The sequence below is a fragment of the Amia ocellicauda genome, chromosome 21 (assembly GCF_036373705.1).
Source record: "Amia ocellicauda isolate fAmiCal2 chromosome 21, fAmiCal2.hap1, whole genome shotgun sequence".
Taxonomy (NCBI): Eukaryota; Metazoa; Chordata; class Actinopteri; order Amiiformes; family Amiidae; genus Amia; species Amia ocellicauda.
This window is the reverse complement of record NC_089870.1, coordinates 6,992,841-7,012,746: the sequence shown is the minus strand read 5'-3', so window position 1 is coordinate 7,012,746 and position 19,906 is coordinate 6,992,841. Positions and strand designations below refer to the sequence as shown.

General features: G+C 41.6%; 1 protein-coding gene across 2 annotated transcripts in view; it reads right to left on the bottom strand.

The window, feature by feature from the left end:
* Nucleotides 1-16,351, bottom strand: part of pacs2 (phosphofurin acidic cluster sorting protein 2) — a 76,218-nt gene extending 59,867 nt beyond the window's left edge. For both annotated transcript variants that reach the window (XM_066694227.1, XM_066694228.1), the window contains exon 1: nucleotides 15,945-16,351. In XM_066694227.1, coding sequence (XP_066550324.1) covers nucleotides 15,945-16,063 — 119 coding nt within the window. In that variant the 5' untranslated portion in view covers nucleotides 16,064-16,351. The remainder of the gene's footprint in view (nucleotides 1-15,944) is intronic.
* Nucleotides 16,352-19,906: the final 3,555 nt, after the last annotated feature.

Below are 19,906 nucleotides of genomic sequence, written 5' to 3'. Positions count from 1 at the left end.
ATACCAATCAATGTCCCACTTTGGTTCGGGAATCGATGAAGAAGAAATACCAAGTAAAGTAAGCTCAACCACCTCTTGTTGGTAACATTTTTGATGTTGTTACGCTGTTATTCCTTTCCATGTTGGTTCAGCTGATTGTTCTCTGGAGCTCAGGTCCCTGTGGAGAAGATCTGGTCTGTTCCTCTGGCAATCTGCACCTCTGTTCTCACACCACTGCTTCCCAAACTGACAACAGGGGATGCACCGTGTTCATTTCACTTGAGTGCATTTCACATCACAAAAGTTATGAACTAACACAGTTTTTGCTATTTTGTTTGCATTTTAAAGCCATTCCAAATACAAGATGTCACTGGAGAGGGAGGGAGTAATTATGCCTTCTACATGCACTTGCAGTGATTCCCAGTTTGTGTATTATCTATAAAGATCCAATTTGTGGAGAACTAATACTATTGGACAGAAACAGTTTGCATTGATTTTAATGGAAAAAGACAGTCAGCCAACAGGATCACTTTTTCACGGTCATTTCGCTGAACACAATAGTGTCTGCAATTGAGTAAGTATGGATTGTAAGGCAATGTTGCAGTTTTCCCTCCTGCACAGACGATAGCACTGCAATTGTTTTTCAGTCTGTGATAAAACGGTCTCTCAGTAGATTGTGTATGAAAAATCTGGACCATCTAGATGGTGGTTTTGTTGAGGAAAAATAAATCATCAGCTTGTATTAATGGCTTAAAGAGCTCTCATTGAGTACTTTGTCCAAGAGAAATACAAAGACTCAGACTCATGTTTCTGCTCCGTGTGTGTGCATGACTGTTTTACCCTGCGTTTTGCTCATGGAGGTCCTGCTGTAATTGGAAACATTTCTTTAAAAATGAGGCTTCCTGAGGGGTCAGAAATAATAATAGGATCGGAATAACTGACAGCCGTAATAAGAAAATACATAATCCTATCCATATTTAATGCCCTGACTATACTGCATTTCTTTTATGTAGCTGATTAAAAGGACTTAGACTGATCATTTGATTGATCAACTTAATAAAATGCAGATGGTGAAGAAGTTGAATTCAAATGCGTTACTCTTCAGGATGAGCATTTTCATTTTCAAACGACAACAAAGCTGTCTTTTCAACGATGTCTTTGCACCACTACCTTGTATAGGGGTCTCTCCCTTTATGAAACCTTCGTAATCTCTAACCCTTTTCCTGGCAATTCCACAGCCTGTCTCAGATTTGGCCGCATATCAAGGAAGGACTGTAGTAATGTTTCTACTACTAAGACTGAATGTAGGAACAATCGTACATTTCAATAATCTTGGCTGGGAAAAAAAATGTCATAGTATGTTCCTATGGTACTTCTGCCCTGTTCTCAGTGCTGATGTGAACTGAACTGTGGAAGTATAGGAGCACGTGGCTGGATCAAGGCATGCTTGGTGATGCTAGGTCGTGCATTGCAGAGGGATAGGGGGATTCACTTGTCAATCACAGACGAGACCCATCTTTCCAGCCTGGCATCATCTGTCTTGTCTGACATCAGTCTCTGCTGATTTGAAGATGCCCAATGGCAAGAAGGTGGGTGCGGGGTACTAGCTGCAAATCCCCAAGCATCTACAGCAGCTGCACACTGATACAGCATGGTTGGTGACAGTGTCAGATCATGGATAACAAAATGGGTTCTAACAATAGTTCAGTGTTACTGCAAAATGTGGACGTGCTTCCCAAGCCCCTTGTTGAGGTTGACTTGAGAGTATGGGGAAAGCTTCAAATTGTGTCTTACCAACATAGTGCAACTTCCAATGTTTATTGATTGAATTCCCAACCAGATACAGAGTTTAAACTCATTTCCCAAATCTACAGTGCTTGGTTGCTTGATTTCCAATTTTTTAATTATACAAACGTTCATCAGGTAGCCTGGGGCATTGCACAGGCTGGGGACACAACAGCAGACAAGCTTGCCTAAGCAAAGTCTGTTATCATTTCATATCTTTAGAAAGCAGGAGGTAGTAGTTTGCAGGATAGTCCCAAATCTGAAGGATGAAGCCATTCAAGTGTTTGGATCAGTCTTCAGCTTTTGTGTCCGACTTATAGTCAAGTGCCAATTTCCTTGCCCATCAACCCATCAAAACAGCAATCTCCTCCACTACTTCTGGCACAGGGTAAGTAGAGCTGCTTTGGTCTTAACTTTGAGGGTTGAGGGAACAAAAACTTGGCCAAGAGCACTTGGTGGAATGAGGCAAAGAGGTTATGCAGACTACAGAGGCAGTAAGTCAGGAGGGGACGTATGTTAGGCCACTACACTGGCTAAGGGTGCCTATTACTGGATACATATGCTTGAGTTGAAAGGACGTGGAGTATAAGATAAGGGTTTGTCCGTCTCCCAAACATTCATTTAAAACGCTATATAAATGGGAAATGCGTACATCGCAAGTTCACGTTCCAGGTTTAGTGAATGACCCTAAAAATATCAGCATTTTCTGGTTTGACTTCTTAGAGGGGCTCCACTATATGTTCTCAGAATCTCCAGGTTTTGTCTATTTCTTGGAACAATACTTTGGCTTCTAAAAAAAAACCTCAAACTAAAGGGAAGGTGAAGATTCTCGATCTGGTTCTGTGCCATCCGATGTGTATCCAAATTGATTCTTTAATCTTTTTATTTTTGGACACATTATTTCTTCATCCTCATGCAATCGAGCTCACACGCTAGTGCTGGAACCAGGGGTATTTCCTTCTCAGTTTTCAACAGGGAAGAAACTTCTGTTCCTCACTTCCTATTACCAGAGCTATGATGCTATGCTCTTAAAATTCCAAGACATTTTTGGCATCGCATGATACACATCTAAAGCTATGGTACACTGATTAAAGTTTTTCACAGCCCCCCACCACCACCACACACAAAAGAACCATTTTAATAAGCAGAACCGCAGGACATCTGGTGAGCTGAGGCAATGTGTTGATTAGCTATGAGGAAGGGCAGCCAGATTGTGCCGTCACACTCGCAATACAAAATCTAACCTTGCTCTATTCAAAATCTCACCACTGCCACATGCCAGCAATGTTCGTTTGCATGTAGTAGCCCAAATAAAGTGCTGCGTTTCTCGTCTGAAGGTCAAGTCTGCGTCCATTTGCATTTCTGCTTCCGTCATTGGGAAGGCCGGCTTGTATTCTGCGTGCTTTTCATGCCTTGTCACACAACAACGGCAATTAAAGGGATTTAAAAGGATAGGATTGTCTTTTAAATGATGATTAAAATGAAGTCACAAAAGCAACGTTGCTAATGGCATTCGCCTCATTGATGTTACATTTTTAAACTTAATTGCATCAAAAGGATTTTTTTGTCGCTGTTAATTGGTGTAGAATTGCCATCGTCCAGGAGCACGAATGAAATGAAGTGACAACAAAGTGAGAACGTTTCTCACATTGTCTCCAAGGAGCCCCGGGCCCTAATGCAAATGAGTGGAATGAAAAAGCATGGCGTGGACTGACTTCTGCTCCTCCTCTGTGTGCAATTTCCAAAAATCAGAGGTAGCCGTTAATGAGAACCTTTACATCTGCAGCTCGGGATTTTGGCAGGGCTTAATATAGAGGGAAATGCAGACAGATACTATTTGCATTTGTTATGTTTTTGTATCCAAATAAATCAAAACCAACAGAGCTGGCAATACTGCTGGGGGAGAAGACGGCCACACTCCCTGGAAAATAAAACAGTTTTAAGTGTTTGATATCAAATCCCACAATCACCCCCCACCATCCTCTGCTCGTCACCTTTTAACAGAGCACGGTCTGCCAGCTGCTGTACGATTTCTGCCCCGAAGACGAAGGTTGAGGCAAACAACAAAATGTATGCTACTGTAAGTAAAGCTAAGACAAGAGTTTATTTAACATGTTTACAGATAGTGAAAAACAAAGCTATGAGCTGGTTGATTTCCCAAAATAAATGTTTTGGACATGAAATCAAAGCAGAGACATTTTTCAACCCTGGGTAGCGCAGACTGTTCTGTACATTGAAAAGGAAACTGCTGCAGTTAATGAACTAGCTCACTGTGCTCAAGTACCATAAAAATCTGCAGAACTTTCAAGGATAGCAACTCATTGGCCTTCCGTGAATGAAAAACACTATAATCCGCCATAAAGTAGTGACAGTAAAGATTTCCACAGGTCAAGCTAGACCAATTAATAGACTGTTGTAATTATCTGATCGTGGGCTGTAATTGCTATGTTAAAAAGGGACTTGGAAATGAATCTCCCAGTTGAGTCATTCAAAACGACCTCTGAACTCAATCACATGTTCACAAAGGCAAGATTACATTCTATGTTCATTTTTATCCAAATTGATTGTCCAAGGAGCACATTTCTAGCCTTTAAATAATCTAACATTTTTTCATACTTTGCTTTACTGTTTTTTTGGTTTGTTTTTTTACTTTTAATTATGTCTCTGTCTCTTTCTGAATTCTGTCCAATGTGGGAACAGAAATTCCAATACAGTAAGAAAGAAACAGAAAGAACATAGAAAGGCTAAACATTTAAATGAAATAGAAACTCCACATGCACATCATGGCTATTAAAATGTCCACCCAGTCTTAGAGAACCAAGATCTGGCATTATTGATATGACAGAAAAACTTTGCGCTTCACATTGTTTTTGTTTAAATCACAACTGCGGTATTGTTATCGTTAAAGCTGACAGCTCTATTAGAAATGGGTCTCTTCTTATTATAACTGCAGGATTTTATGTTGGTCGGATGCAGTGCATCAGCAAATTGCTTTGAGAAACAGTGCATGACTTCTTGGGCTTAAAACACTCTCCCTGGTTGAGAAGCAGGAAGGCCTTTTTTCTGCTTAATGCGGCTCTATTTTCTTTTCAAGAAGTAGAAGGACCTTGCTAAAATCTTTGCTGCAGGATAATTCTCTGCTCAATCATTGATCCACGAGAACTTGGGGACTTGCCTGCTCTTATCAGGGAAAAAAAAACAACCCACCAACATCCTGCTTGGCTGCATGCTCATATTTTAGGTCAACTGGTCCAAGTCTGTAGCGCTTTGGCATTGTTCTGGTTTTCTCTGGAAGGTCCTTGTGTACTTCTCCATTCACTAATCCCCTCACCAACACCTCCCAAAAGACAAGCAATGGGGCCATGGAGAAGGAAGAAATATGAATTGATGTTACTAAGAAAAGAAAATGTAGACAAAGCACTAAGGCCCTGAAGATATATGATTTAAACAAGGTATTTTGACTACTATCTTTCAAGCATTTGAAGAAGAAATAAGATTTTTTGTTTATGAGGCCAGGCCTTTATTCCTAGAATTACAAAACAAAAAAACCTGTTTCGTCCTCTCCATTTAACATCATAATAAACAATTCAACCCACATCAGCCTGAATCTGCTGATAAAAAAGAAACCAACAAACGAAAATCAGTTCAGCAAAGGCATTCCTGAGTGTGTGTACAGTAGTAGTGGGAACTCCATAACCACAAATATTTCTCATTTAAACAAGGAAATGGATTTGAAGTGTTTTACTTCAGGAAAGGGTCTGAATAAGATGTAGTGAGTAAGACGGGGTGACCACAATTAGCTGGTGATGGATAGGGGTTGGTGGGAAAATTGACTGCTGTCCATCAAACCGCCATCAGTTCACATTAGGCTAACAAGCACCTTGAACAGGATTTTTCATTCACAATGTGTCTAGAACTTATATCCACAAAAGTGCTGTTCTCTCCTGTAAATCATATCTTCAGCACAAATTATTGGAAAAAACATTTACCAACATATCACAGTAGATGAATCCCAGTGATTTGTGATGATTCATGGAAGAGAATAAAGCAGATGACAGATCAGAAACTAACACATTTCCACCAAAAGTAAAGGGCAATTTTCAACCTGACCATTTATTTTAGGTGGGTGGGGATTCCCTTTTATTCCCAGACTTGAATAGTTTGTAGAGAACCTGATAGATTTAAGTTTTAATCACTGCTCAGTCTGTGCTCAAATTGTCAGGCTAATTAGAGGGAGGATATCTGTTGCAAGCTCCCTGGCCACCGTTAATAAGATTAATCCAGGTTTGGCGATTACTCTCACGTGGCCGGTCCACAGAAACACCACTACAATGGGTATCGCTAATGAAGCAAACTGCAGTAAAAACACAACATGGCACATCGAAATAATGGCAAGCGATAAAAGTAGAGTCACTGAATAATGCTGGAAGATCTAAACCTGATTGGACAATTGTAAAAGGGCTTGGCAGTTAAGAGGAAATGGCTTTATGTTTTTCCATCAAAGTTTAGAGGCTCATACTAGATCATAGATTTTTTTCTCATTTTTACCCATAGTTCCAAGTTAAGGATATAACGGCAGTAAGACATGGCTTTCTGAACTGGGTGACGCATGTGTTGTGTGTGTGTGTTTGTGTGTGAGGCGAGAGTCAAGCGAAGTGCTATCGATCTGCTCCCCGAGCGTGGCGCAGATCAAAGGTGTGTCTAGCTGGGGCTCGTCTGCTCTGTCCTCCAGGAGAAAGCTGATTCAGCTGGGGGGAAGGTTGTCTCTGGGACAACATAAATATTTTAAGTGCTAGTGTGTCTTTCAGATTTATGCACACAAAGTAGCAGCCGATCTACCACATGTGCACAGACACGAAAGGACACACAAACACACACACACACACACACACACACACACACACACACACACACACACACAGTCTCTCTCTCTCTCTCTCTCTCTCTCACACACATACCCACCCACACAGGGACACACAAAAACACACACACACACACACACACACACACACAAAAGGACTCTCTCTCACACACACATACACAAGACAGGAAAAACATGAAGCTTCTACAGAAACGCTGCAAGAAACACACACACAACAGCAACAACAACAACGTGAACACATACAAACACACACAACAACAAACACATGTACACATACATACACAGCGACACACAATCTCACACACACACACAGGGACTCACACTCTCCCTCTCACAAACACAAGAAGACAGGCAAAAGAGATGAGGCTTCTACAGAAACACAACAAGGCTACACGAAACACACACACGACAACAAATGTACACATACAATCACATACAACAACAACACATGCTCACATACACACACACACACACACACACACACACACACAAATACAAAACTTAATTTCCCTTCCTACTCAAAATTCCCTGGGCACCAAACACTCAGCCCAGTCAGGACAAAGGCAGAGTGTTTCTGGGGAGCTCAAAGCGACATCTCAGCACTTCTCCCACCAACAGGCGCAAATATTACAGCCTACTGAAGCCAGCTGCTACTCAAGAGCCTACATCAATTGGCTATCTGTTTATAACAACCCCTCAACCCCCCCCCCAACTCCCTCCCCTCCTCCTTTCCCACTGAGCACCAAGGTGCACTGTTGCCCATTGTTCTACCGAACGCTGCCAACGCCCTCTCTCTAAAATGTTAATGCAGAACAACAACGAACAACAACAAAGTTAAGAGAAAAACAAAACAAAAACAGTTTTGCATTCACCAAAGGGTACAAGTCGGAATTATCTTTCTGGAAAGGAAACAGTAGCATCACTATGTCATTTTAGGTGGGTTCTCTCACCTTTACAGTGCTTGAGTAAATGAGAAATCAGTTTAATGCTTGTAAAACAGTCCACTCTCAAGGTGTGTTATACCAAGAACTGCATCCTTAAGAGTCTGGGCTGCGTGGTCAGAAATGAGTCCTGTACAAAAGTCTTCTGTAGCCTTATTGCTGCGTTTGAGAACATTATTATTACATTTCTTAGCAGACACCCTTATCCAGGGTGACTTACAATTGTTACAATATATCACATTTACATACAATTACCCATTTATACAGATAGGTACAGTACCTTGCTCAAAGGTACAACAGCAGTGTCCCCCACCTGGACTGAACCCACAATCCTTTGCTCCAGAGTCCAGACAGCTTTGTACTGCTATATTAAATTATGCAAGTGTTTTTTTGCAGGTCCGAGAATCAACCCCTATTTGGAAAAGATATTGATTAATTGGAAGATGACAGTGAATCTTCGTACCACGTAAGATAAAAAACATGGGCATCACAGCATGCAAATCCCAGATGCTATCTGCACTGCAGCAGTCATGCAAGATGCCTCTTAAAACAGGAGTGTTAATCTCTCGTGTGGCTGAGAAAAAAAATCCAATTCGGTTTTTTGTTAATCTTGCCCACCCAAATAGTCCCCTTATACCAGAGCCAATGCAATTGTGTAGTGAAAGTGCAATGTGAGCAACTCGCTTTAATTGTTTATTATATAATACCAGGGTTAGAAGAGAGTTACACATTGCAAGTGAATCTGGGCTAAAAAGCTGAGAAATTATAAAGAATTTCCAAGATGAAGGCTTAACTGAATGAATATCTGAGGGGATTCAAGATTGTGTCTTTCAGGGAGAACTGTAGACATCCAGATCATGTAAAAGATGGGGGGAGGTGACACTTATTTTGAAAAGCTGCAGAAGGCAGGAATACTGAGAGTGTTAATTCAAAGATTCATTGGCATTTAGCATCAGCCGTCTAGCACAGTGAAATGAGGTTGTGACAGGTCTGGTCTCTTCTCTGTTCTTGTGTGTGTGTGTGTGCGTGTGTGGCCATGCGGGTACACCACTTAAATTTTAATGCAGATGAAGCCACTTTGACCTAATTTGCCCAGCCCCTGTGGAGACTGGCCTGGTTGGCAAGACAGATCTGACGACTTCGCGTCATATCATTAAATATGCAGGCAGCCCATGGGACAGTCAGCACTCCTGGAGTAAACCAAACCCAGCTCTTGCACACACACACACACACACACACACAGCACCCCCCCCCTGCCCACCCCTCCCTAATTGTGCCAAGCCGGCTCACAGTAAGAGACTACCCCAGTGGCAACCCAGCAGTGATCCATCAGCCTCTTTGAACTCCTCTCAGCATGGCGCTTTGTCTTGCTCTTTTCAAGAAACCTGCACCACACAAAGGGAAAGTACGTCATATGATCCAGCCCATATTTTCTGTGACCATATCATGTTAACTACAACCCTATAATCACGGAAATCTCATGTAGAAATACAGGCAAGCCCCAGATCAGGACCAGAAAGTTGTATTACTCATAATACAACAATATCAACTCTGTGACATTTCAGTTTCTTCCTGTGCACTGAGGGCTGGACTCCCACACCGCATTCAGTGAACCAACACACTTCTGGTTAAAGTTTGCATTTGACTGACATCGTTGCTTTCCAAGCTGCAACTTCTTGAAATGATTGTGATGCGATATTAAAAAAAGTACATCATGATCTATGAGTGTGGTATTCTGTGACGTGATTGTTTTGAATCGATGTCAGGTGTCCCTGCAGGCGGGTCACGCAAGATGCCAAGGTAGCAAACTTCAGCCATGCGAGTTGGCGATCCATCATATACATCCAGCTGTTGTACACTGTCTTTCAGCAGATGTGAAATTCCCAGAATTCCAAGGCTGTTCCCCAGTTGTGGCCTCCATGCTAAAGAATAAGCTTCATCTTGGGTTAATTCTATTCATGTCCTTCAGGATCCTGACAGTCTGAATCCAATCTCCCTGTACCCTTTTGTTTTAGGCTGGAGAGATTAATAAAGTGGATTATTACTCATGTGCCAAATGACCCTGTTCAACAGCAGAGACCAAACCTTAAAACTATAATACACAAACTTGCTCCAGCGTATTGTGCTACTTAACCATTACCTTTATGAACATTAATTCTAGTCTAATGCATTGCTTCTTTAACCTGCCATCACCTATTTGACTATTTAAGTAGACAATCATGGCTAAATGACTATGGCCAAAGAGATTTGGATTTGCACACTACGCTGCAAGGAGACTGGAAGCTAGTGAACCATCATCTTGGCCAAATGGTCACAATTCCAAAAAGAGGGAACGTGAACTGTGAAAAACAAGCTTTAGCTAAAAGGATCTCTAACCAGATACTCTTATTCCTTTGCCTATAGTGTGCTGCATAATCGAGTACCATTCTCCATTCTCTGGAGAGCAGCTACAAAACCTATACCTTCCAGTTAGCGAAGAATCTGATATGCCTCTTGTTCTGTAATTGGAGCACTAAATGTAGCCATTAGTCTATCTATCGGAGAATAATAGAGAGGGACCTGGGTGGTTTCTCTGTCATTTTACACACAGTCCACAACTGTGAAAAGGCTTTCCAGTGCTAAATGTACAAAGCTGAACATGTCGGGGTCCTTGCACAGAAAAGGGAAGAACTTAGCTTCTTCCTATTGCTGTCTTTCTTCTCCATGTATTGCCCTTGCCGGGTGATGGAGGAGGTGTATGATTAAAAGCTCAGCACTGCCTGATTGCATCGCACTGTAAGAAGCTCATGGATCCAACACGGGGCTACCATTCATCAAAAGTTGGACAGTAAGCTGAATTAATACATACTAAATGGTGGCACAAGTTTCACTGCATAGATGCTGAATAAACAATCTATACTGGAGATATAATCGCCTTGCTGGGGGCTAATTTTTATTCGATTTGGCCTCCACAGAGATGGATGCAAAAGTCCCCCGTCGAATAGAAAATTGGCTCTTAGCTTGGTTTGTTTGACATTTGATGATGTGTTTCTTAACAGCACAAGAAACTGCACAGCTTCTGTTTTTTCTTTTTCAGTTTCTGTCATGTGAAATCAGTTATGCATGTTTAACAGTTCAGCTATAAAGTGTGTAAAATGGCTGTGACCTCATGTTTGAGAAGTTAGCGATTAGTGAGTTAAGATTCATAACTATTATTTTTCTTCATTCTTTTGACACAAGCATTTATCCAAGGTGGCTGCCAAGGCGTACAAGGATTACAAGGATACAATACAATATTTTCATTTAACTGGACTTCACATGGTCTTGAGGTTTCAGATTGACATTGTTTCAAACGGACACTTTTAACCCAGTCAGTATAAAGACCCTGTAAATTGGACTGGGAATTCTAGCATAATAGTCACATAAATTAAGACTGACTTATGTGCTTCTGACAACATCACCAAAGTGATCACTAGAAGTGCACATATCTAGAAATTAAATCAAGGGTAATTTAACTGAAGAAAGTAGATTCTTCTTTACACAGGAAAATCTTGGGCTATTTTAAAGACCCTCTAACCTAATTTGTGCAATCACCCACATGTATCTAGAAGGATATGCCTAGCTGGTCTCTCCTGACATGTTTTAAAATTCTCATGTTTAATCTCTGGCATCTGACTTCCTTGCCCTGTGGCTCAATTCACAGCAACTTTATTCAACAACTAACTTGTAGCATTCTGTGGTTACGAGCCAGGCGCTGCAGAAATTTAGTTTTTGCACAATTCTTTGGAGACACACTTGGAAACCCTAGAAAACCAGCCTAGTGTTTTGTTTGCATTTAGTTTTTTTTTTTTTTTTTTTTTTTTTATCATTGCAATTTTTTTTTATTCTGTCTCAGCCAAGGATACGTTTAATCTCCTGGCCTTTTTTATTAAATCTTACAGAAATCTGCAGTTCACACTTTCTCTTTTCCTATTCTGGGAAAAAAGGAAATGCAAAAATGCATGTATCGAAAATGATTCCCATACTGCCCTTTCATGAATTATATAACCAGGGTTTTCAAAAGGATTTGTTGCTAGTGGACATTATAAAATGCTTTCTTTGGTAACAGTGGAGCAACTGTTTTCGGAAACAATTTGAAATGTTTACATTCAGTGGATCAATGGGTTGTGTACGGAGCTTAATTAGGATATACAATTCTTGGAACAGTTAAAACGGTCTAGATTTCCTGTAGTTTTTGATAGACAATTATTGTTTTTTTCCCCCAAAAACACTTATGAATGATTTTGAAATCAGGCAATATCCAATGACTTGTTTTTATTGAAAGTTGCCTAGGAATATGTTGAGATCAGTGCCACAAGCCCAAGATTGCAAGAACCAAAAACAATTTACATTCTCTGGAGTAATCCACTCATTGAGGTAGTCCTGAAACAAATATGTGTCAAGAATGCAAACGAGCCAAATAACGTTGTGGCTGCAATGCAGAAAAGCAAGCCTAGAACCATATCCTACTGTGCCAATACAAATCTACAGGCTCCAAGGGATGTTGTCAAAGCATAATAAAATAATGTTAAAATTTCACTTAAATAATTCCATTGCAGAGAAACAATATTCACAATTAATAATTTTAGTAAATAGAGTAAGTTAAACGAAAAAGAAAACTGATATTGAAATGCTCGAGATGGACCCATAAAATGTGTGTACGACATTATTGCATGACAATCAGAGAATGTAACATAAGCACATTCAGGCCAGGGAAAGCTTTTCAAAACCTTGTGGTCAGGATAATGTGTTTCTTCACATCATATTTGTCAAAACTGAAAAACAACCCAACTACAATCTCACCCCATTTTCAAAGTCACACATCAGAAAAACTAGAAAGATACAGAATGCGTATTGTTTTTTAAATACAATTCTCATATGTTTCCATGAAATACCTGCCCGATAGAATTATACGAGTCTGTGCATCAAGTCAAGCCCAGGGGTTCCACTGAAGGTTACATTTAAATGCTCTAGTTTTCCCTGGCGAACGAGGTGGGTATCACTGTTCACTCGGCTCCGAGCACAAGCAATGAGACACACCCTCCCGTACCCAGACGATCATCAATACCACACAACAACATCCTTCCCCTGCATGCGTAGCTCACTTCCAGTGCACTGCAACCACCCTCCCTGTTGAATGATTCAGACAAAACATCCCTCTGCCACCCAAGTAGCTCCTTGACTCCATCCACTATGTTTGTGTGTGTGTGTCATCTTCCTGGCCAGGCTGTTTTTCCCCTCAGCCAAGTAGGTAAAGGAAACCTTAATATTAAACAGGTGTGTCTTAAGCTGATAAGGAAAAATAAAGAGCAATCAAAAGCTATCTACAGAACCATTACAAGGCCTCAATCCTTCAATCCAACATTTCCCCGTATCGGTGGTTTGCAATAACTACCCTATTGGGCTTTTAAGGCTTTTCAATATTGTCTCGCCCATGCTGGTGCATTTACTGCCTTAACTCTAGAGGAAAATCTATGCAGGACAGCGTGCTGCTTCTTAAATAGCTGCGCTGACACATGAGCACGGGATGACCGTAGCTACGCCAGCCAAGCGATGGCCGTGCAGAAGTCCCGTCCATTGATCGATGCAGAACGCAGCTTGTCCTAAAGCAAGAAAGTCATTAAGACCAAATAATTATCTACACCCCTGCCTAATCTCTGGGGCTATACTTCTGACAGAGCGTACTGTAGCAGGGGTGAAGGGGATGAAGAGATTCAGAGCTCCTTCACACATTTAAATCAATCGGCTCTCTCTGGAGTGTTCGTCTGCGCACCACCGCGTGGCTCATTTCACAGTGTGTACAGACAGCACAATTTGGGTACTAATTTCACAGACTTGCAAACTTAAACATCTTTCTACAAATCACACTGAATAATCAAATACTAAAAAAACAAAACAAACATAGGCTGTAGCATTTGATTTCGTGAAGTAAATCAGGCTGAAACATGTCGCCTTAATCTCGGTGGGGGCGTAGATTTGCCCCTGTTTAAATACTTTAGGATTTGTGCACATGGACAATTTCCTCACACACACATACACACACACTTATATAAAAACTATTAACGCTATCGTTTTATATACTGAGTAACTATTCTTTAAGTAAGGTACAAAGGGACAGAACATCACCTCCTTGCCACACACTGACAATGCATTGCATGTGAAGAGATATAAAAGACAACATATTTCAATAAATACAGTGTATTGAAGCACAGGTAGCAGTCACTTAAATGGTGAGGATTTGGCTGTTTCAACCCTACAAAGATCTGATGGTTGGGAGAAAGGTACCTAATGTATCTGGCACCGGGTAAATGGGCAGGGTGAGTCCGGAAGAAATTCCAGTCAAAACAAAACCACAGGACGCAGGGTAAGTAGGTCAATTACAGTTCATCTTTGGCCAACTCCTGACCTACATTAGAACACTGGCACAGAGTAATGTCTCATTACCACAAAAACTCTAGATCATCATTATAGATTTGCAGAAAAAAAAAGCTACTGTGTTTTTTGTTTTGTTTATTTCAGTTAGGTTTGCTAGCCTAAGACCTTTCATCCCTTTAAAAGGATGTGGGAACGGTTTCTTTAAAAACATTATCTGGTTACTGGACACCGTCCCAGTATACTAGGTTCTGTGAGAGACTTCTCGTATTTTTTGGAAACCTCCTACGCTCTGAAGAGCATAGTGGTTATGCTACTTATCCCAACACAGAGGAACCAGGCGCACCTTATGAACAGAAGTTAGAGGCTCCATAAAACTGGTTGACGCAACAAACTATCCAAATCCTAACCAGACCTTAGGATTTGTCACAGCATTCTTGAATCAGCTAACTGTGCATTTGTCTCTTAGTCATAAGCCATTTTGCTCTTTAATGTTCAAACCCATGTATCCTCAAAGCAACAGTTAATATAATAATGACTTAATTTGTTCTTCCATCAACATACTGTTTGGCTTGAGTGGCATTAGAAACGGCCCACTGGATATGCGACTAAGCTGCAGATGAGTCAGTTTTTGCAAACTGCCCCTGAGATTCCCAGTTATGACCTAAGCTACACTATTTCAAGCCCGACTTGCTAGCATTATAAACCTCTAGGAGAGATCTGTAACGTAATGAAGTCCTGCCTCTCAGACTCCCTTATACATCAGCTGTAATAACTGCACCTGTGGCAGTATAATTCAATTTTTGTAGTCAGTTCTGCTGGTATAATCCCTTTGACTTGTTATCTTTCGGTTGCACTTTCAAATTCCCTGTGTGTACAAGATTGAGAGTGTAGGCATCATGGACAAAAACGAATTATCTACTGTTATGATCTCATTTTCTTTTAATTGTTTTGTCTTATAAACAAGGCTGCACCAATCCCTTCAGTGCAGCTGGTTTATTGAGCTTGTATTGAAAACAAAAGTATCAGATGAAGAACAGCATGAAGCTACAGACACTGTATTTGCATGGATGGACATTTAGCAGAGTCGCATTTACCCTTCAATACTGTACAGCTCACATTTATGAAGGGATATTTCACACCCAGCTGATACATGTCCTACCTAATCAGTGGGTAAGTTAGTTACACCAACAACGTCTTAGGTGTCTTAATCTAAAATAGCCTAGTTAATAGGCATGCATTTCAATATATCACGGTGCACTGCTACAAGATACACTGTAAAAGCCTCCTGCATGTTTCTGTGACGTGTTTTCCCGTTTAACGATCAAAGCCTTTTCCGACATTGAGGACGCGGCAGGTTTTTAACACTGACAGAAGTGATCTTGCCACATAAACCACTATGATGAGTCCGACTACATGTAAGTGTATATTCATGATCAGGGTTGGGTCGGAAAACTTGAGAGTCAGATGTCACTACATACCGACCACACCAGCCTAATCTTGAAGGAGAGCCATGTACCAGACCAGCGACACCAGCGGGGTTTTAAAACGAGCAATCGGTATCTTTACACCGTGTGACAGGGCACCGCAAATAAACTGCAGTAGTGTGGGCAAACTGTGCTTTGACAGCATGGGCAATTCCTTCCTATTTGCTCCATTGCAACGCATTTGCACACCGTGAACACAAGTTACACCCGCCCTCCCGGCACGCAGAAGACATGTGCAACACTGCGCTTGAATACGCTGCCTAGCTGTATATAGCGGCTGCCTCTTAGGCGTGAGATCCAGGATATAAAATAAAATAAAAAAGCAGTTGGATGGTGCAAACTTAAGTTACAGCTGGAGACAGTTGTCACTCCACACGCAAAGACAACAACGCTGTCACTCGTCCGACACGATCTGCCCAACTATCCACTCACCCCCTTTCCCAGGCGTGCAGTTGTAAAAGCACCCCGAGCGGCTCTTACCTGGGAATGCAGCTGGGGGACGAGCCGTCTATCTCCCAGGTGGCGAATAGGTTCATCGGCACGGGTCTGTTGAGCGCCCCGCTCCCGGGGAAGCTGAGGCGGCCGCTCTTCTCCGCCATGGTCCGTTAGCTGCACGACCAGCGAGATCGGGACGCAAAATCAGGAATGGAAATCAGGGTCTATCCGCGCCTGCGTGTGAATCAACAGACGGACTTCGGCGTGTAAATCCACGCAGGCGATTCGGCTGCAGTCTCGGAAAGGTGGGATCGGCAAACACTTTCACGGCTCCGCGCCTGTTTCCATGTCTGTTTTCCTCCAAGTGTATCCCGAAGAGCCAGTGTTTCTGGAGACAGGTCTGCAGTGCCGGGCTTCCACCGCCACCCCCAGGAAATAACGTCACTGCATCTGCCCAGCCAGCCAGCCAGCCGGCGTGTGCAGACGGACAGAAACCCGCTGGATATCTGTGCACTGGGAGCCTTGATTTGCATGTTTTGCATTTTGCAACTTGCAATCGAGGCGAACGAATAGCGGACATGCCAAGAGATAAAGAGTTAATAGTCTCTGCCGTGCGGGCAATGAGGTGCACATTTGCGGGGGACTGACTTGATATGGGGCAGCTCTACGGGTGTCTATGTATCTGGTCTTTAATGTAACGCATGCTTATTTTAATCAGATTTTTTTTTTTAAAGCAATCAAGTATATAGTTAGTGAAAATGCATGTATTTTGCAAACGGGCTGCGCCTAGCGGTCTATTGCGGATGCTGCAATGCAACGCGAACTGCTGAACTTGACCTGCCAGTGTATATATAATGTGTGCCCGCAGTGGAAATACAGATAGGCAGAAAATACTGCATTGTGTTGTACAGGCGGTGTGAGATGGGACACCTCGCATGCAGATATTGCCCTTAGACAGGTGAGCACTGCTGCAGAGGAACAGAAATCCCTCTTGAACAAATGGGACGGGATGTTGATTGCTGTCTAGCTGCTGCTCTTCCGTTGTCCCTCATGCTACAGAGATGATGTTTTGGAGACTAGTAGTGGTTCTGCCCCCCGCAATCAGTTGGGATGTGATTGCTGGTCCTCTTCAAAACTACATTTGTGTTGTGCTGGTTTGAGTCATCCTAGATTTGCTTCCCCTTTATCGGGCCCAGATCTCAGTTAGTGAAGTCTTCTTGAGCATGTTTTTCCCCTTCGAAACTCTAATCATGGTAAATATCAACCAAAGGAAAAAAGAAAAATGAGGAACAGTGTATCTTCTTAAACCACAAGAAATGCAATGTTCTCCTTTATATATAAGTCTTAATCAAAACTACACTTAAGAGCAGCATGGATAAGACAAAACTGACACAACTACATATCCACAGAAGTGGGCAGCAGTGTCAAGGAGCAATGGGTTCAATCCCAGGTGGGGGGGCACTGCTGTTGTTCTCTTCAGCAAGGTACTTTACCTAGATTGCTGCAGTAAAAACTCAGCTGTATAAATGCATAATTATATGTAAAAATACTGTGATACATTGTAACAATTGTAAATTGCCCTAGATAAGGGTGTTTTGCTAACATGATAATTATCAGGTTAGTGACATCTGTTGTATCTGCCTGCAGTAGTAATGGGATTACCTTACCTATTATCTTGTCACAAAAGCCTTATTATTTGACAAGGTATTTATTGATTAACCCCGTCTCCATTTATTGTTGAGGACTACTAACTTCCTTTGTTCAAAAAGAGAAAGCACGGCCTCATTGGCATTGTAGAGGATGTGTTTTGACGTAAACCTGGACCAAGAAAACATTTTGAGTGCTTTGCCGTTGCACAAAAGTAGCAATTTTAGAACTCTGTCTTCTCATTTTGTAAAAAGAAAGGGCTGCCGTCGTTAAGGCCCTCATAGCAACGGGAAAGGATCAGGACTGCTGTTCACAGCGCAGACCTTGGAACGAAGCGATCAGGAGTTGTTTTTAGTCTGTTTGCACCAGAGTGCGACATACTGGTTATTTTGATTTTTCTGCAATGATTATTATTTTGAATTCGGTTTATCGATTTCCTGACAAGCAAGCACATTAAATAACAAAAAATAGACGTCAGTCAATACAATCATGGGCTGCCAGGACAGCAGAGATAATTCAGCAAGAAGAGAAGGTGAGTAAAGGAGGGAATGAGAAGAGATTTCAGGTACAGGACAGAAGGGGTTACCAAGCTATGTAAGATGTATGTTTCTTTTCCAGTTTGAAGGGGAATAAAATCTTTAAACCACTGCTTCCAGTTTTGTTAACAGTAGTGTGTGGATTTATTATTTTTCCAGTGATGTTTCCCTTTAAAATGTTGTAAATGTGTTTATATAAAGCACACTGGAAAAAAAGTATTGGATAAGGGAGCCTGCTAAATGAGTTGTTTTGTTATTCCACTTTCTGTTTAGCCTAAATTGGATTTCCATAACTGAGACTTCTTCTCACTGGCTCAATCCAAAGGTCAACTCTTACAAGTTATCAGCTTTCGCTTTTACTTTCCGTTTTTGTTTGTTTGCACTCTATTTGCATTAGCTGGCATACAACGCCTAGTGATTCCATCAGGAAGTCATTTTCCTAAGAAGTCCATTGTCCTCCAAGCTGGGGTACGCGGTCAAGAAAGGTCACCTGCAAAACAACTCCCTCTCTCCTTGAATGCAGCAGAGGGAGACCCCACTGTGAAATCAAGGTCACTATAGATTCCAACTTAAGCAATTTTGAGCAGCAACTTTTCTTGCTCAGTGCGGTTTATATAAGGGGGCGTGAATCAGTTTAATTTGGCAGTCATTGGTGTAGGATTATTATCCTGCACATGCAAAGCAGTAAAAGCAACTTTAGAGCACAGTCCAGCATGTGGGATGTTTACAGTAGTCACAGAAACTTTGCTTAACTGCTTTACCAGCATCAAAATCAGCAGTATATTTACAATACGCTTCACCAGCGCATTACTCACCGGTTGGGATCTGTTGTGCCAGTGCTAATGATAATCTATGCCCGGACCCTGGATGCTTTCTAGCAGTTTGTAGAGCCTGCACTGGCTTAACGCTCAGAAAAGCAATGCTACACTGGGATAATTTCCTTGGTGATTGCACACCATTCAGTATTATAGTTACACTGGAAATTCAATGTTGTTCCCTATTGTTAATGCTGGATAAATTCAATAACATGCATGGAAAGAAGTGTTCAAAGCTCCGTTAGGACGGGTTCTGAATAAGTGATCACAGCCCCACCTGGTGGCCCTCACTAAGAGATGCTTTAATTTAAATTTCACCATTCAAACATCCTTCAATTGCATTTCTTTTAGATCCTACACAAACCTGATTTTCAGCCTTTACATAAGTAGACACTGGATGGCCCCAACCTGTTAAACACTTTCTCCAATCTTGCTCAGCTACTGTCTTAACCTCACTAAATGGCAACCAGTCCTCGATAAAATTAACCTTGGGTAAAAGGGTATTCATTCATGCTTTGGTGTTCAAGCACGCACCACCTGAATACAGCTTTGTGCCAGGAAGGACTGGCGTTTTTAGAAGGTTAACAGGGTGAAGATCGAATTCAGACTGAGGTGTGGTCAAAACAAAAGGGTCTTAAATGAGTGTCATACCACACAACTAGCCTTACAGGGGTGGGGGTTAGACCTGTCCAACAGTATTTCCTTACCAACTAGTCACTGTCTCCAGAGTTAATATGCAAGCACAATTCCTCACTTGGCAAATTCATAGAACAGACATGGAGTTGATCATTTGCACAGCAGTTAACCAGTTAGTAGTCTCTGCCCCCCACTGCAAGTCCTGTCAAGAGAATCTAGCAAAGTGCACTGGTTACCATTTCTGGTCATTAATAGTAAAAGTAAATTGTATTTAATACAGGAAGGGAAGCAATGACAAACTAGGTGAAAATAAGTTTACATTTGGACTATCCCCCCCAGGAACTAATGTATAGAAAATACAAAAGACAAGGAA